Raw genomic sequence first — 19,044 nt, forward strand, 5'->3', positions numbered from 1 at the left:
CATATCACATAGTTTCATGGCATGTTAGATGTTTTCAGAAAACAATGTAGATGATTATCAATCAAGATCGTCTTCAAGAGACTCAGGCTACAACAGCCACCACGACGAGCATCGAGCATGGATACTCACGGCATTATTGATGGCGTTCTCCACTTGACTGTAGGTGTTGTTCTCAAGTTCAGGGTTCTCTGAAATGCTAATATTACTGATGCTGATGTTGAAGATGAGTGCATAGGAGGTGTTTGAAATTCCTGTGGATTACACCAAGCATCCATTAGAATTCAACATATCTCATGCAACTGGGACAGTAATGTGAACAGCTGTTGCTGTTAAGTTTGAAAATAAAACAAAGACATACTCCGGTAAGTCACATTCAGCACTTTTAGGGTATCAGTGAGATTTGTGAATCGAGAACTCAGCAACGATGTGATGGCACTGAGGGCCAAACTCTCACTGGGAACCGGAGTGAAGGAGTTGAAGACCACTCTGGCCTGCACCATAGCTGAACCAGTACTGAAGACACAAAGCATAATGATTGGTAATCTTTTCAGGCAAAATTTCACAACCATGACTGATATCTCCATTTACTTATACAGGTCTGAAATAATCTTACGTTGTTTTTGGAGTGGCTGTAGAAGACAACAGTGGAACGCTTGAAGTTGATGGAGGACCTGATGTATAAATACCTACTCGAAACAGGATTCATTGAAAGGTAAAAGAATTTCAAAAGCCATTCAATCTCACTCAGCACCAATAATACAACAATCCAAAAGGAAGATTGTGGAGCGCATCTTACCGCTTTGTTTCTGGAGCTCACTGAGATAGTTGACTGGATTTTTAGTATCTCCATTTTGAAAGCTGTACTCAATTTCACCTCCAATCTGCTTTCCTAATAATCTATTTCAAAAAGCACAATATGAAATGGTGTTCATACCCACAACTGTGCAAAAGCAGTAGACAAACTATTATCAATTCAGAAATCTGTGCTGCTTCGGACTTACGTGTAGTTGGAGGACTTGGGTGTAAATGGATCTGCATTAGGTGCATTGAGCAGTGTGTTTAGCTAGAGAAAGTAAAATGTTTAGAGTTAAATGACAAAGAATCTCACAATTCAAATTCTGCTTCGTATACCTCTTCCAAAATTAGTAACCCTTTAATTAATGGATGCAGATAGCATTCCCATGTTATGGTACAAGAGAGTGCGAGATTGACAAAACGGACCGAGCCAGCTGCAGCAATGTTACAGTCACTGTACCAGTATGTGTTGGTGAAGCAGGGACTCGTTTAGGGGAAAATGCTCAAAAGAGAACCACTGCTCCTCTAGAACATTGATTTGCGCTCGACGTCGCTTGGACACTGAGGCATCGGGGCGTGGCCGAGCGCCGACTGGTAAGATTAAAGCTGGTTCTGCCAATGACTTGCCGTCATGGGTGAGCTGGTGAAGGTGCTCACCGAGCTCCAGCAGACACAATACCAGGCCTTCCCAAAAGGGAGAGCCAGATGGATTGAGTCGTGCCAGCAGGCTTCCACTCGGGTAAAAACTGCCCTCTGCAGTGGGCCGCGTTTACCTTCTTCCAATATCTCTCTCCCAATTGTTTTTCAGATGACTGCATCAGACAGGGGGCTGGAGGCCACGTTGCCCCAGCTGGTGGAGGAGGGGCGAGCGCCCCACCCGCTGTACATCAGCTGTAAGCTCTCTGTGTTGGTGAGCCGGTACAGCACTATAGAGAAAGAGTGATTGGCCATCAAGTTTGCAGTCCTCACCCTCCGATACCCTCTGCTCAGACCACGGGCCGCTCCAATGGCTCCATCGCATGCAAGAGTTCAACACGCGGATCACTCTGTGGTATCTGGCACGTCAGCCGTTTAAGTTCGAGGTGGTCCACAGAGTGAGGGTGCAGATGGCTGCGGCTGATTTTCTTTCACGTCATGGGGAGGAGTCAGTTGCCGACTGGAACGCACGGTGGTATGTGGCACAGAGTGCATGGCCGAGTGCGGTTATGTGAAAGGAGGCCAGATTCGGAGGAGACAAACGGTGAGAATCACACACCTGCGGGGAATTTGACTAATCTGTGTTCTCCTATGCAGGGGAAAAAAGGACAAAAGGGAAGAGAGAACGGAGCCTCAAAAGAGAGAAGACATGAAGAGTAGTGTGTGTCCGTGTTTGTTTGAGTGAAAGCATGAAAAAAACGAATGTAAAAATAAAGTTGTTTCTGCCAATAACTTGCCCGCCAACCCACTGTTTTTTTCTTCCTCGAACCCAAAGCTCTGCTACAGAGACATTTCACAGATTCCCGTAGTTTGGTTCCTGCAACATCTCAATCAGATGTATACCAGGCAAAAGAGGAAAAAATGCCCGTCTTAGCCCCTGCTCATGAGGGTGTATCCGTTTCACTCACTTCAAAGAAATGCTCAAGGTTGGCGATACTGTCATATCACATAGTTTCATGGCATGTTAGATGTTTTCAGAAAACAATGTAGATGATTATCAATCAAGATCGTCTTCAAGAGACTCAGGCTACAACAGCCACCACGACGAGCATCGAGCATGGATACTCACGGCATTATTGATGGCGTTCTCCACTTGACTGTAGGTGTTGTTCTCAAGTTCAGGGTTCTCTGAAATGCTAATATTACTGATGCTGATGTTGAAGATGAGTGCATAGGAGGTGTTTGAAATTCCTGTGGATTACACCAAGCATCCATTAGAATTCAACATATCTCATGCAACTGGGACAGTAATGTGAACAGCTGTTGCTGTTAAGTTTGAAAATAAAACAAAGACATACTCCGGTAAGTCACATTCAGCACTTTTAGGGTATCAGTGAGATTTGTGAATCGAGAACTCAGCAACGATGTGATGGCACTGAGGGCCAAACTCTCACTGGGAACCGGAGTGAAGGAGTTGAAGACCACTCTGGCCTGCACCATAGCTGAACCAGTACTGAAGACACAAAGCATAATGATTGGTAATCTTTTCAGGCAAAATTTCACAACCATGACTGATATCTCCATTTACTTATACAGGTCTGAAATAATCTTACGTTGTTTTTGGAGTGGCTGTAGAAGACAACAGTGGAACGCTTGAAGTTGATGGAGGACCTGATGTATAAATACCTACTCGAAACAGGATTCATTGAAAGGTAAAAGAATTTCAAAAGCCATTCAATCTCACTCAGCACCAATAATACAACAATCCAAAAGGAAGATTGTGGAGCGCATCTTACCGCTTTGTTTCTGGAGCTCACTGAGATAGTTGACTGGATTTTTAGTATCTCCATTTTGAAAGCTGTACTCAATTTCACCTCCAATCTGCTTTCCTAATAATCTATTTCAAAAAGCACAATATGAAATGGTGTTCATACCCACAACTGTGCAAAAGCAGTAGACAAACTATTATCAATTCAGAAATCTGTGCTGCTTCGGACTTACGTGTAGTTGGAGGACTTGGGTGTAAATGGATCTGCATTAGGTGCATTGAGCAGTGTGTTTAGCTAGAGAAAGTAAAATGTTTAGAGTTAAATGACAAAGAATCTCACAATTCAAATTCTGCTTCGTATACCTCTTCCAAAATTAGTAACCCTTTAATTAATGGATGCAGATAGCATTCCCATGTTATGGTACAAGAGAGTGCGAGATTGACAAAACGGACCGAGCCAGCTGCAGCAATGTTACAGTCACTGTACCAGTATGTGTTGGTGAAGCAGGGACTCGTTTAGGGGAAAATGCTCAAAAGAGAACCACTGCTCCTCTAGAACATTGATTTGCGCTCGACGTCGCTTGGACACTGAGGCATCGGGGCGTGGCCGAGCGCCGACTGGTAAGATTAAAGCTGGTTCTGCCAATGACTTGCCGTCATGGGTGAGCTGGTGAAGGTGCTCACCGAGCTCCAGCAGACACAATACCAGGCCTTCCCAAAAGGGAGAGCCAGATGGATTGAGTCGTGCCAGCAGGCTTCCACTCGGGTAAAAACTGCCCTCTGCAGTGGGCCGCGTTTACCTTCTTCCAATATCTCTCTCCCAATTGTTTTTCAGATGACTGCATCAGACAGGGGGCTGGAGGCCACGTTGCCCCAGCTGGTGGAGGAGGGGCGAGCGCCCCACCCGCTGTACATCAGCTGTAAGCTCTCTGTGTTGGTGAGCCGGTACAGCACTATAGAGAAAGAGTGATTGGCCATCAAGTTTGCAGTCCTCACCCTCCGATACCCTCTGCTCAGACCACGGGCCGCTCCAATGGCTCCATCGCATGCAAGAGTTCAACACGCGGATCACTCTGTGGTATCTGGCACGTCAGCCGTTTAAGTTCGAGGTGGTCCACAGAGTGAGGGTGCAGATGGCTGCGGCTGATTTTCTTTCACGTCATGGGGAGGAGTCAGTTGCCGACTGGAACGCGCGGTGGTATGTGGCACAGAGTGCATGGCCGAGTGCGGTTATGTGAAAGGAGGCCAGATTCGGAGGAGACAAACGGTGAGAATCACACACCTGCGGGGAATTTGACTAATCTGTGTTCTATGCAGGGGAAAAAAGGACAAAAGGGAAGAGAGAACGGAGCCTCAAAAGAGAGAAGACATGAAGAGTAGTGTGTGTCCGTGTTTGTTTGAGTGAAAGCATGAAAAAAACGAATGTAAAAATAAAGTTGTTTCTGCCAATAACTTGCCCGCCAACCCACTGTTTTTTTCTTCCTCGAACCCAAAGCTCTGCTACAGAGACATTTCACAGATTCCCGTAGTTTGGTTCCTGCAACATCTCAATCAGATGTATACCAGGCAAAAGAGGAAAAAATGCCCGTCTTAGCCCCTGCTCATGAGGGTGTATCCGTTTCACTCACTTCAAAGAAATGCTCAAGGTTGGCGATACTGTCATATCACATAGTTTCATGGCATGTTAGATGTTTTCAGAAAACAATGTAGATGATTATCAATCAAGATCGTCTTCAAGAGACTCAGGCTACAACAGCCACCACGACGAGCATCGAGCATGGATACTCACGGCATTATTGATGGCGTTCTCCACTTGACTGTAGGTGTTGTTCTCAAGTTCAGGGTTCTCTGAAATGCTAATATTACTGATGCTGATGTTGAAGATGAGTGCATAGGAGGTGTTTGAAATTCCTGTGGATTACACCAAGCATCCATTAGAATTCAACATATCTCATGCAACTGGGACAGTAATGTGAACAGCTGTTGCTGTTAAGTTTGAAAATAAAACAAAGACATACTCCGGTAAGTCACATTCAGCACTTTTAGGGTATCAGTGAGATTTGTGAATCGAGAACTCAGCAACGATGTGATGGCACTGAGGGCCAAACTCTCACTGGGAACCGGAGTGAAGGAGTTGAAGACCACTCTGGCCTGCACCATAGCTGAACCAGTACTGAAGACACAAAGCATAATGATTGGTAATCTTTTCAGGCAAAATTTCACAACCATGACTGATATCTCCATTTACTTATACAGGTCTGAAATAATCTTACGTTGTTTTTGGAGTGGCTGTAGAAGACAACAGTGGAACGCTTGAAGTTGATGGAGGACCTGATGTATAAATACCTACTCGAAACAGGATTCATTGAAAGGTAAAAGAATTTCAAAAGCCATTCAATCTCACTCAGCACCAATAATACAACAATCCAAAAGGAAGATTGTGGAGCGCATCTTACCGCTTTGTTTCTGGAGCTCACTGAGATAGTTGACTGGATTTTTAGTATCTCCATTTTGAAAGCTGTACTCAATTTCACCTCCAATCTGCTTTCCTAATAATCTATTTCAAAAAGCACAATATGAAATGGTGTTCATACCCACAACTGTGCAAAAGCAGTAGACAAACTATTATCAATTCAGAAATCTGTGCTGCTTCGGACTTACGTGTAGTTGGAGGACTTGGGTGTAAATGGATCTGCATTAGGTGCATTGAGCAGTGTGTTTAGCTAGAGAAAGTAAAATGTTTAGAGTTAAATGACAAAGAATCTCACAATTCAAATTCTGCTTCGTATACCTCTTCCAAAATTAGTAACCCTTTAATTAATGGATGCAGATAGCATTCCCATGTTATGGTACAAGAGAGTGCGAGATTGACAAAACGGACCGAGCCAGCTGCAGCAATGTTACAGTCACTGTACCAGTATGTGTTGGTGAAGCAGGGACTCGTTTAGGGGAAAATGCTCAAAAGAGAACCACTGCTCCTCTAGAACATTGATTTGCGCTCGACGTCGCTTGGACACTGAGGCATCGGGGCGTGGCCGAGCGCCGACTGGTAAGATTAAAGCTGGTTCTGCCAATGACTTGCCGTCATGGGTGAGCTGGTGAAGGTGCTCACCGAGCTCCAGCAGACACAATACCAGGCCTTCCCAAAAGGGAGAGCCAGATGGATTGAGTCGTGCCAGCAGGCTTCCACTCGGGTAAAAACTGCCCTCTGCAGTGGGCCGCGTTTACCTTCTTCCAATATCTCTCTCCCAATTGTTTTTCAGATGACTGCATCAGACAGGGGGCTGGAGGCCACGTTGCCCCAGCTGGTGGAGGAGGGGCGAGCGCCCCACCCGCTGTACATCAGCTGTAAGCTCTCTGTGTTGGTGAGCCGGTACAGCACTATAGAGAAAGAGTGATTGGCCATCAAGTTTGCAGTCCTCACCCTCCGATACCCTCTGCTCAGACCACGGGCCGCTCCAATGGCTCCATCGCATGCAAGAGTTCAACACGCGGATCACTCTGTGGTATCTGGCACGTCAGCCGTTTAAGTTCGAGGTGGTCCACAGAGTGAGGGTGCAGATGGCTGCGGCTGATTTTCTTTCACGTCATGGGGAGGAGTCAGTTGCCGACTGGAACGCACGGTGGTATGTGGCACAGAGTGCATGGCCGAGTGCGGTTATGTGAAAGGAGGCCAGATTCGGAGGAGACAAACGGTGAGAATCACACACCTGCGGGGAATTTGACTAATCTGTGTTCTCCTATGCAGGGGAAAAAAGGACAAAAGGGAAGAGAGAACGGAGCCTCAAAAGAGAGAAGACATGAAGAGTAGTGTGTGTCCGTGTTTGTTTGAGTGAAAGCATGAAAAAAACGAATGTAAAAATAAAGTTGTTTCTGCCAATAACTTGCCCGCCAACCCACTGTTTTTTTCTTCCTCGAACCCAAAGCTCTGCTACAGAGACATTTCACAGATTCCCGTAGTTTGGTTCCTGCAACATCTCAATCAGATGTATACCAGGCAAAAGAGGAAAAAATGCCCGTCTTAGCCCCTGCTCATGAGGGTGTATCCGTTTCACTCACTTCAAAGAAATGCTCAAGGTTGGCGATACTGTCATATCACATAGTTTCATGGCATGTTAGATGTTTTCAGAAAACAATGTAGATGATTATCAATCAAGATCGTCTTCAAGAGACTCAGGCTACAACAGCCACCACGACGAGCATCGAGCATGGATACTCACGGCATTATTGATGGCGTTCTCCACTTGACTGTAGGTGTTGTTCTCAAGTTCAGGGTTCTCTGAAATGCTAATATTACTGATGCTGATGTTGAAGATGAGTGCATAGGAGGTGTTTGAAATTCCTGTGGATTACACCAAGCATCCATTAGAATTCAACATATCTCATGCAACTGGGACAGTAATGTGAACAGCTGTTGCTGTTAAGTTTGAAAATAAAACAAAGACATACTCCGGTAAGTCACATTCAGCACTTTTAGGGTATCAGTGAGATTTGTGAATCGAGAACTCAGCAACGATGTGATGGCACTGAGGGCCAAACTCTCACTGGGAACCGGAGTGAAGGAGTTGAAGACCACTCTGGCCTGCACCATAGCTGAACCAGTACTGAAGACACAAAGCATAATGATTGGTAATCTTTTCAGGCAAAATTTCACAACCATGACTGATATCTCCATTTACTTATACAGGTCTGAAATAATCTTACGTTGTTTTTGGAGTGGCTGTAGAAGACAACAGTGGAACGCTTGAAGTTGATGGAGGACCTGATGTATAAATACCTACTCGAAACAGGATTCATTGAAAGGTAAAAGAATTTCAAAAGCCATTCAATCTCACTCAGCACCAATAATACAACAATCCAAAAGGAAGATTGTGGAGCGCATCTTACCGCTTTGTTTCTGGAGCTCACTGAGATAGTTGACTGGATTTTTAGTATCTCCATTTTGAAAGCTGTACTCAATTTCACCTCCAATCTGCTTTCCTAATAATCTATTTCAAAAAGCACAATATGAAATGGTGTTCATACCCACAACTGTGCAAAAGCAGTAGACAAACTATTATCAATTCAGAAATCTGTGCTGCTTCGGACTTACGTGTAGTTGGAGGACTTGGGTGTAAATGGATCTGCATTAGGTGCATTGAGCAGTGTGTTTAGCTAGAGAAAGTAAAATGTTTAGAGTTAAATGACAAAGAATCTCACAATTCAAATTCTGCTTCGTATACCTCTTCCAAAATTAGTAACCCTTTAATTAATGGATGCAGATAGCATTCCCATGTTATGGTACAAGAGAGTGCGAGATTGACAAAACGGACCGAGCCAGCTGCAGCAATGTTACAGTCACTGTACCAGTATGTGTTGGTGAAGCAGGGACTCGTTTAGGGGAAAATGCTCAAAAGAGAACCACTGCTCCTCTAGAACATTGATTTGCGCTCGACGTCGCTTGGACACTGAGGCATCGGGGCGTGGCCGAGCGCCGACTGGTAAGATTAAAGCTGGTTCTGCCAATGACTTGCCGTCATGGGTGAGCTGGTGAAGGTGCTCACCGAGCTCCAGCAGACACAATACCAGGCCTTCCCAAAAGGGAGAGCCAGATGGATTGAGTCGTGCCAGCAGGCTTCCACTCGGGTAAAAACTGCCCTCTGCAGTGGGCCGCGTTTACCTTCTTCCAATATCTCTCTCCCAATTGTTTTTCAGATGACTGCATCAGACAGGGGGCTGGAGGCCACGTTGCCCCAGCTGGTGGAGGAGGGGCGAGCGCCCCACCCGCTGTACATCAGCTGTAAGCTCTCTGTGTTGGTGAGCCGGTACAGCACTATAGAGAAAGAGTGATTGGCCATCAAGTTTGCAGTCCTCACCCTCCGATACCCTCTGCTCAGACCACGGGCCGCTCCAATGGCTCCATCGCATGCAAGAGTTCAACACGCGGATCACTCTGTGGTATCTGGCACGTCAGCCGTTTAAGTTCGAGGTGGTCCACAGAGTGAGGGTGCAGATGGCTGCGGCTGATTTTCTTTCACGTCATGGGGAGGAGTCAGTTGCCGACTGGAACGCGCGGTGGTATGTGGCACAGAGTGCATGGCCGAGTGCGGTTATGTGAAAGGAGGCCAGATTCGGAGGAGACAAACGGTGAGAATCACACACCTGCGGGGAATTTGACTAATCTGTGTTCTATGCAGGGGAAAAAAGGACAAAAGGGAAGAGAGAACGGAGCCTCAAAAGAGAGAAGACATGAAGAGTAGTGTGTGTCCGTGTTTGTTTGAGTGAAAGCATGAAAAAAACGAATGTAAAAATAAAGTTGTTTCTGCCAATAACTTGCCCGCCAACCCACTGTTTTTTTCTTCCTCGAACCCAAAGCTCTGCTACAGAGACATTTCACAGATTCCCGTAGTTTGGTTCCTGCAACATCTCAATCAGATGTATACCAGGCAAAAGAGGAAAAAATGCCCGTCTTAGCCCCTGCTCATGAGGGTGTATCCGTTTCACTCACTTCAAAGAAATGCTCAAGGTTGGCGATACTGTCATATCACATAGTTTCATGGCATGTTAGATGTTTTCAGAAAACAATGTAGATGATTATCAATCAAGATCGTCTTCAAGAGACTCAGGCTACAACAGCCACCACGACGAGCATCGAGCATGGATACTCACGGCATTATTGATGGCGTTCTCCACTTGACTGTAGGTGTTGTTCTCAAGTTCAGGGTTCTCTGAAATGCTAATATTACTGATGCTGATGTTGAAGATGAGTGCATAGGAGGTGTTTGAAATTCCTGTGGATTACACCAAGCATCCATTAGAATTCAACATATCTCATGCAACTGGGACAGTAATGTGAACAGCTGTTGCTGTTAAGTTTGAAAATAAAACAAAGACATACTCCGGTAAGTCACATTCAGCACTTTTAGGGTATCAGTGAGATTTGTGAATCGAGAACTCAGCAACGATGTGATGGCACTGAGGGCCAAACTCTCACTGGGAACCGGAGTGAAGGAGTTGAAGACCACTCTGGCCTGCACCATAGCTGAACCAGTACTGAAGACACAAAGCATAATGATTGGTAATCTTTTCAGGCAAAATTTCACAACCATGACTGATATCTCCATTTACTTATACAGGTCTGAAATAATCTTACGTTGTTTTTGGAGTGGCTGTAGAAGACAACAGTGGAACGCTTGAAGTTGATGGAGGACCTGATGTATAAATACCTACTCGAAACAGGATTCATTGAAAGGTAAAAGAATTTCAAAAGCCATTCAATCTCACTCAGCACCAATAATACAACAATCCAAAAGGAAGATTGTGGAGCGCATCTTACCGCTTTGTTTCTGGAGCTCACTGAGATAGTTGACTGGATTTTTAGTATCTCCATTTTGAAAGCTGTACTCAATTTCACCTCCAATCTGCTTTCCTAATAATCTATTTCAAAAAGCACAATATGAAATGGTGTTCATACCCACAACTGTGCAAAAGCAGTAGACAAACTATTATCAATTCAGAAATCTGTGCTGCTTCGGACTTACGTGTAGTTGGAGGACTTGGGTGTAAATGGATCTGCATTAGGTGCATTGAGCAGTGTGTTTAGCTAGAGAAAGTAAAATGTTTAGAGTTAAATGACAAAGAATCTCACAATTCAAATTCTGCTTCGTATACCTCTTCCAAAATTAGTAACCCTTTAATTAATGGATGCAGATAGCATTCCCATGTTATGGTACAAGAGAGTGCGAGATTGACAAAACGGACCGAGCCAGCTGCAGCAATGTTACAGTCACTGTACCAGTATGTGTTGGTGAAGCAGGGACTCGTTTAGGGGAAAATGCTCAAAAGAGAACCACTGCTCCTCTAGAACATTGATTTGCGCTCGACGTCGCTTGGACACTGAGGCATCGGGGCGTGGCCGAGCGCCGACTGGTAAGATTAAAGCTGGTTCTGCCAATGACTTGCCGTCATGGGTGAGCTGGTGAAGGTGCTCACCGAGCTCCAGCAGACACAATACCAGGCCTTCCCAAAAGGGAGAGCCAGATGGATTGAGTCGTGCCAGCAGGCTTCCACTCGGGTAAAAACTGCCCTCTGCAGTGGGCCGCGTTTACCTTCTTCCAATATCTCTCTCCCAATTGTTTTTCAGATGACTGCATCAGACAGGGGGCTGGAGGCCACGTTGCCCCAGCTGGTGGAGGAGGGGCGAGCGCCCCACCCGCTGTACATCAGCTGTAAGCTCTCTGTGTTGGTGAGCCGGTACAGCACTATAGAGAAAGAGTGGTTGGCCATCAAGTTTGCAGTCCTCACCCTCCGATACCCTCTGCTCAGACCACGGGCCGCTCCAATGGCTCCATCGCATGCAAGAGTTCAACACGCGGATCACTCTGTGGTATCTGGCACGTCAGCCGTTTAAGTTCGAGGTGGTCCACAGAGTGAGGGTGCAGATGGCTGCGGCTGATTTTCTTTCACGTCATGGGGAGGAGTCAGTTGCCGACTGGAACGCGCGGTGGTATGTGGCACAGAGTGCATGGCCGAGTGCGGTTATGTGAAAGGAGGCCAGATTCGGAGGAGACAAACGGTGAGAATCACACACCTGCGGGGAATTTGACTAATCTGTGTTCTCCTATGCAGGGGAAAAAAGGACAAAAGGGAAGAGAGAACGGAGCCTCAAAAGAGAGAAGACATGAAGAGTAGTGTGTGTCCGTGTTTGTTTGAGTGAAAGCATGAAAAAAACGAATGTAAAAATAAAGTTGTTTCTGCCAATAACTTGCCCGCCAACCCACTGTTTTTTTCTTCCTCGAACCCAAAGCTCTGCTACAGAGACATTTCACAGATTCCCGTAGTTTGGTTCCTGCAACATCTCAATCAGATGTATACCAGGCAAAAGAGGAAAAAATGCCCGTCTTAGCCCCTGCTCATGAGGGTGTATCCGTTTCACTCACTTCAAAGAAATGCTCAAGGTTGGCGATACTGTCATATCACATAGTTTCATGGCATGTTAGATGTTTTCAGAAAACAATGTAGATGATTATCAATCAAGATCGTCTTCAAGAGACTCAGGCTACAACAGCCACCACGACGAGCATCGAGCATGGATACTCACGGCATTATTGATGGCGTTCTCCACTTGACTGTAGGTGTTGTTCTCAAGTTCAGGGTTCTCTGAAATGCTAATATTACTGATGCTGATGTTGAAGATGAGTGCATAGGAGGTGTTTGAAATTCCTGTGGATTACACCAAGCATCCATTAGAATTCAACATATCTCATGCAACTGGGACAGTAATGTGAACAGCTGTTGCTGTTAAGTTTGAAAATAAAACAAAGACATACTCCGGTAAGTCACATTCAGCACTTTTAGGGTATCAGTGAGATTTGTGAATCGAGAACTCAGCAACGATGTGATGGCACTGAGGGCCAAACTCTCACTGGGAACCGGAGTGAAGGAGTTGAAGACCACTCTGGCCTGCACCATAGCTGAACCAGTACTGAAGACACAAAGCATAATGATTGGTAATCTTTTCAGGCAAAATTTCACAACCATGACTGATATCTCCATTTACTTATACAGGTCTGAAATAATCTTACGTTGTTTTTGGAGTGGCTGTAGAAGACAACAGTGGAACGCTTGAAGTTGATGGAGGACCTGATGTATAAATACCTACTCGAAACAGGATTCATTGAAAGGTAAAAGAATTTCAAAAGCCATTCAATCTCACTCAGCACCAATAATACAACAATCCAAAAGGAAGATTGTGGAGCGCATCTTACCGCTTTGTTTCTGGAGCTCACTGAGATAGTTGACTGGATTTTTAGTATCTCCATTTTGAAAGCTGTACTCAATTTCACCTCCAATCTGCTTTCCTAATAATCTATTTCAAAAAGCACAATATGAAATGGTGTTCATACCCACAACTGTGCAAAAGCAGTAGACAAACTATTATCAATTCAGAAATCTGTGCTGCTTCGGACTTACGTGTAGTTGGAGGACTTGGGTGTAAATGGATCTGCATTAGGTGCATTGAGCAGTGTGTTTAGCTAGAGAAAGTAAAATGTTTAGAGTTAAATGACAAAGAATCTCACAATTCAAATTCTGCTTCGTATACCTCTTCCAAAATTAGTAACCCTTTAATTAATGGATGCAGATAGCATTCCCATGTTATGGTACAAGAGAGTGCGAGATTGACAAAACGGACCGAGCCAGCTGCAGCAATGTTACAGTCACTGTACCAGTATGTGTTGGTGAAGCAGGGACTCGTTTAGGGGAAAATGCTCAAAAGAGAACCACTGCTCCTCTAGAACATTGATTTGCGCTCGACGTCGCTTGGACACTGAGGCATCGGGGCGTGGCCGAGCGCCGACTGGTAAGATTAAAGCTGGTTCTGCCAATGACTTGCCGTCATGGGTGAGCTGGTGAAGGTGCTCACCGAGCTCCAGCAGACACAATACCAGGCCTTCCCAAAAGGGAGAGCCAGATGGATTGAGTCGTGCCAGCAGGCTTCCACTCGGGTAAAAACTGCCCTCTGCAGTGGGCCGCGTTTACCTTCTTCCAATATCTCTCTCCCAATTGTTTTTCAGATGACTGCATCAGACAGGGGGCTGGAGGCCACGTTGCCCCAGCTGGTGGAGGAGGGGCGAGCGCCCCACCCGCTGTACATCAGCTGTAAGCTCTCTGTGTTGGTGAGCCGGTACAGCACTATAGAGAAAGAGTGATTGGCCATCAAGTTTGCAGTCCTCACCCTCCGATACCCTCTGCTCAGACCACGGGCCGCTCCAATGGCTCCATCGCATGCAAGAGTTCAACACGCGGATCACTCTGTGGTATCTGGCACGTCAGCCGTTTAAGTTCGAGGTGGTCCACAGAGTGAGGGTGCAGATGGCTGCGGCTGATTTTCTTTCACGTCATGGGGAGGAGTCAGTTGCCGACTGGAACGCGCGGTGGTATGTGGCACAGAGTGCATGGCCGAGTGCGGTTATGTGAAAGGAGGCCAGATTCGGAGGAGACAAACGGTGAGAATCACACACCTGCGGGGAATTTGACTAATCTGTGTTCTCCTATGCAGGGGAAAAAAGGACAAAAGGGAAGAGAGAACGGAGCCTCAAAAGAGAGAAGACATGAAGAGTAGTGTGTGTCCGTGTTTGTTTGAGTGAAAGCATGAAAAAAACGAATGTAAAAATAAAGTTGTTTCTGCCAATAACTTGCCCGCCAACCCACTGTTTTTTTCTTCCTCGAACCCAAAGCTCTGCTACAGAGACATTTCACAGATTCCCGTAGTTTGGTTCCTGCAACATCTCAATCAGATGTATACCAGGCAAAAGAGGAAAAAATGCCCGTCTTAGCCCCTGCTCATGAGGGTGTATCCGTTTCACTCACTTCAAAGAAATGCTCAAGGTTGGCGATACTGTCATATCACATAGTTTCATGGCATGTTAGATGTTTTCAGAAAACAATGTAGATGATTATCAATCAAGATCGTCTTCAAGAGACTCAGGCTACAACAGCCACCACGACGAGCATCGAGCATGGATACTCACGGCATTATTGATGGCGTTCTCCACTTGACTGTAGGTGTTGTTCTCAAGTTCAGGGTTCTCTGAAATGCTAATATTACTGATGCTGATGTTGAAGATGAGTGCATAGGAGGTGTTTGAAATTCCTGTGGATTACACCAAGCATCCATTAGAATTCAACATATCTCATGCAACTGGGACAGTAATGTGAACAGCTGTTGCTGTTAAGTTTGAAAATAAAACAAAGACATACTCCGGTAAGTCACATTCAGCACTTTTAGGGTATCAGTGAGATTTGTGAATCGAGAACTCAGCAACGATGTGATGGCACTGAGGGCCAAACTCTCACTGGGAACCGGAGTGAAGGAGTTGAAGACCACTCTGGCCTGCACCATAGCTGAACCAGTACTGAAGACACAAAGCATAATGATTGGTAATCTTTTCAGGCAAAATTTCACAACCATGACTGATATCTCCATTTACTTATACAGGTCTGAAATAATCTTACGTTGTTTTTGGAGTGGCTGTAGAAGACAACAGTGGAACGCTTGAAGTTGATGGAGGACCTGATGTATAAATACCTACTCGAAACAGGATTCATTGAAAGGTAAAAGAATTTCAAAAGCCATTCAATCTCACTCAGCACCAATAATACAACAATCCAAAAGGAAGATTGTGGAGCGCATCTTACCGCTTTGTTTCTGGAGCTCACTGAGATAGTTGACTGGATTTTTAGTATCTCCATTTTGAAAGCTGTACTCAATTTCACCTCCAATCTGCTTTCCTAATAATCTATTTCAAAAAGCACAATATGAAATGGTGTTCATACCCACAACTGTGCAAAAGCAGTAGACAAACTATTATCAATTCAGAAATCTGTGCTGCTTCGGACTTACGTGTAGTTGGAGGACTTGGGTGTAAATGGATCTGCATTAGGTGCATTGAGCAGTGTGTTTAGCTAGAGAAAGTAAAATGTTTAGAGTTAAATGACAAAGAATCTCACAATTCAAATTCTGCTTCGTATACCTCTTCCAAAATTAGTAACCCTTTAATTAATGGATGCAGATAGCATTCCCATGTTATGGTACAAGAGAGTGCGAGATTGACAAAACGGACCGAGCCAGCTGCAGCAATGTTACAGTCACTGTACCAGTATGTGTTGGTGAAGCAGGGACTCGTTTAGGGGAAAATGCTCAAAAGAGAACCACTGCTCCTCTAGAACATTGATTTGCGCTCGACGTCGCTTGGACACTGAGGCATCGGGGCGTGGCCGAGCGCCGACTGGTAAGATTAAAGCTGGTTCTGCCAATGACTTGCCGTCATGGGTGAGCTGGTGAAGGTGCTCACCGAGCTCCAGCAGACACAATACCAGGCCTTCCCAAAAGGGAGAGCCAGATGGATTGAGTCGTGCCAGCAGGCTTCCACTCGGGTAAAAACTGCCCTCTGCAGTGGGCCGCGTTTACCTTCTTCCAATATCTCTCTCCCAATTGTTTTTCAGATGACTGCATCAGACAGGGGGCTGGAGGCCACGTTGCCCCAGCTGGTGGAGGAGGGGCGAGCGCCCCACCCGCTGTACATCAGCTGTAAGCTCTCTGTGTTGGTGAGCCGGTACAGCACTATAGAGAAAGAGTGATTGGCCATCAAGTTTGCAGTCCTCACCCTCCGATACCCTCTGCTCAGACCACGGGCCGCTCCAATGGCTCCATCGCATGCAAGAGTTCAACACGCGGATCACTCTGTGGTATCTGGCACGTCAGCCGTTTAAGTTCGAGGTGGTCCACAGAGTGAGGGTGCAGATGGCTGCGGCTGATTTTCTTTCACGTCATGGGGAGGAGTCAGTTGCCGACTGGAACGCGCGGTGGTATGTGGCACAGAGTGCATGGCCGAGTGCGGTTATGTGAAAGGAGGCCAGATTCGGAGGAGACAAACGGTGAGAATCACACACCTGCGGGGAATTTGACTAATCTGTGTTCTCCTATGCAGGGGAAAAAAGGACAAAAGGGAAGAGAGAACGGAGCCTCAAAAGAGAGAAGACATGAAGAGTAGTGTGTGTCCGTGTTTGTTTGAGTGAAAGCATGAAAAAAACGAATGTAAAAATAAAGTTGTTTCTGCCAATAACTTGCCCGCCAACCCACTGTTTTTTTCTTCCTCGAACCCAAAGCTCTGCTACAGAGACATTTCACAGATTCCCGTAGTTTGGTTCCTGCAACATCTCAATCAGATGTATACCAGGCAAAAGAGGAAAAAATGCCCGTCTTAGCCCCTGCTCATGAGGGTGTATCCGTTTCACTCACTTCAAAGAAATGCTCAAGGTTGGCGATACTGTCATATCACATAGTTTCATGGCATGTTAGATGTTTTCAGAAAACAATGTAGATGATTATCAATCAAGATCGTCTTCAAGAGACTCAGGCTACAACAGCCACCACGACGAGCATCGAGCATGGATACTCACGGCATTATTGATGGCGTTCTCCACTTGACTGTAGGTGTTGTTCTCAAGTTCAGGGTTCTCTGAAATGCTAATATTACTGATGCTGATGTTGAAGATGAGTGCATAGGAGGTGTTTGAAATTCCTGTGGATTACACCAAGCATCCATTAGAATTCAACATATCTCATGCAACTGGGACAGTAATGTGAACAGCTGTTGCTGTTAAGTTTGAAAATAAAACAAAGACATACTCCGGTAAGTCACATTCAGCACTTTTAGGGTATCAGTGAGATTTGTGAATCGAGAACTCAGCAACGATGTGATGGCACTGAGGGCCAAACTCTCACTGGGAACCGGAGTGAAGGAGTTGAAGACCACTCTGGCCTGCACCATAGCTGAACCAGTACTGAAGACACAAAGCATAATGATTGGTAATCTTTTCAGGCAAAATTTCACAACCATGACTGATATCTCCATTTACTTATACAGGTCTGAAATAATCTTACGTTGTTTTTGGAGTGGCTGTAGAAGACAACAGTGGAACGCTTGAAGTTGATGGAGGACCTGATGTATAAATACCTACTCGAAACAGGATTCATTGAAAGGTAAAAGAATTTCAAAAGCCATTCAATCTCACTCAGCACCAATAATACAACAATCCAAAAGGAAGATTGTGGAGCGCATCTTACCGCTTTGTTTCTGGAGCTCACTGAGATAGTTGACTGGATTTTTAGTATCTCCATTTTGAAAGCTGTACTCAATTTCACCTCCAATCTGCTTTCCTAATAATCTATTTCAAAAAGCACAATATGAAATGGTGTTCATACCCACAACTGTGCAAAAGCAGTAGACAAACTATTATCAATTCAGAAATCTGTGCTGCTTCGGACTTACGTGTAGTTGGAGGACTTGGGTGTAAATGGATCTGCATTAGGTGCATTGAGCAGTGTGTTTAGCTAGAGAAAGTAAAATGTTTAGAGTTAAATGACAAAGAATCTCACAATTCAAATTCTGCTTCGTATACCTCTTCCAAAATTAGTAACCCTTTAATTAATGGATGCAGATAGCATTCCCATGTTATGGTACAAGAGAGTGCGAGATTGACAAAACGGACCGAGCCAGCTGCAGCAATGTTACAGTCACTGTACCAGTATGTGTTGGTGAAGCAGGGACTCGTTTAGGGGAAAATGCTCAAAAGAGAACCACTGCTCCTCTAGAACATTGATTTGCGCTCGACGTCGCTTGGACACTGAGGCATCGGGGCGTGGCCGAGCGCCGACTGGTAAGATTAAAGCTGGTTCTGCCAATGACTTGCCGTCATGGGTGAGCTGGTGAAGGTGCTCACCGAGCTCCAGCAGACACAATACCAGGCCTTCCCAAAAGGGAGAGCCAGATGGATTGAGTCGTGCCAGCAGGCTTCCACTCGGGTAAAAACTGCCCTCTGCAGTGGGCCGCGTTTACCTTCTTCCAATATCTCTCTCCCAATTGTTTTTCAGATGACTGCATCAGACAGGGGGCTGGAGGCCACGTTGCCCCAGCTGGTGGAGGAGGGGCGAGCGCCCCACCCGCTGTACATCAGCTGTAAGCTCTCTGTGTTGGTGAGCCGGTACAGCACTATAGAGAAAGAGTGATTGGCCATCAAGTTTGCAGTCCTCACCCTCCGATACCCTCTGCTCAGACCACGGGCCGCTCCAATGGCTCCATCGCATGCAAGAGTTCAACACGCGGATCACTCTGTGGTATCTGGCACGTCAGCCGTTTAAGTTCGAGGTGGTCCACAGAGTGAGGGTGCAGATGGCTGCGGCTGATTTTCTTTCACGTCATGGGGAGGAGTCAGTTGCCGACTGGAACGCGCGGTGGTATGTGGCACAGAGTGCATGGCCGAGTGCGGTTATGTGAAAGGAGGCCAGATTCGGAGGAGACAAA

At 45.7% G+C, this 19,044-nt stretch overlaps 2 protein-coding genes across 2 annotated transcripts in view; one reads left to right on the forward strand and one right to left on the reverse strand.

Moving 5' to 3' along the window:
* LOC310724784 (uncharacterized protein) overlaps nt 1-1,428 on the reverse strand; it is a gene marked incomplete at its 5' end in the record, with an annotated part of 47,472 nt that extends 46,044 nt beyond the window's left edge. Inside the window, 6 exons of the mRNA XM_083539055.1 lie at nt 130-251; nt 359-513; nt 614-686; nt 797-897; nt 1,002-1,063; nt 1,423-1,428. Coding sequence (XP_083395181.1) covers nt 130-251; nt 359-513; nt 614-686; nt 797-897; nt 1,002-1,063; nt 1,423-1,428 — 519 coding nt within the window. The remainder of the gene's footprint in view (nt 1-129; nt 252-358; nt 514-613; nt 687-796; nt 898-1,001; nt 1,064-1,422) is intronic.
* LOC310724685 (uncharacterized protein) overlaps nt 1-19,044 on the forward strand; it is a 69,859-nt gene that overhangs the window by 24,609 nt on the left and 26,206 nt on the right. The window lies entirely within an intron of this gene.

The sequence above is a fragment of the Silurus aristotelis genome (genome assembly GCF_946808225.1).
Source record: "Silurus aristotelis genome assembly, chromosome: 4".
Lineage (NCBI taxonomy): Eukaryota > Metazoa > Chordata > Actinopteri > Siluriformes > Siluridae > Silurus > Silurus aristotelis.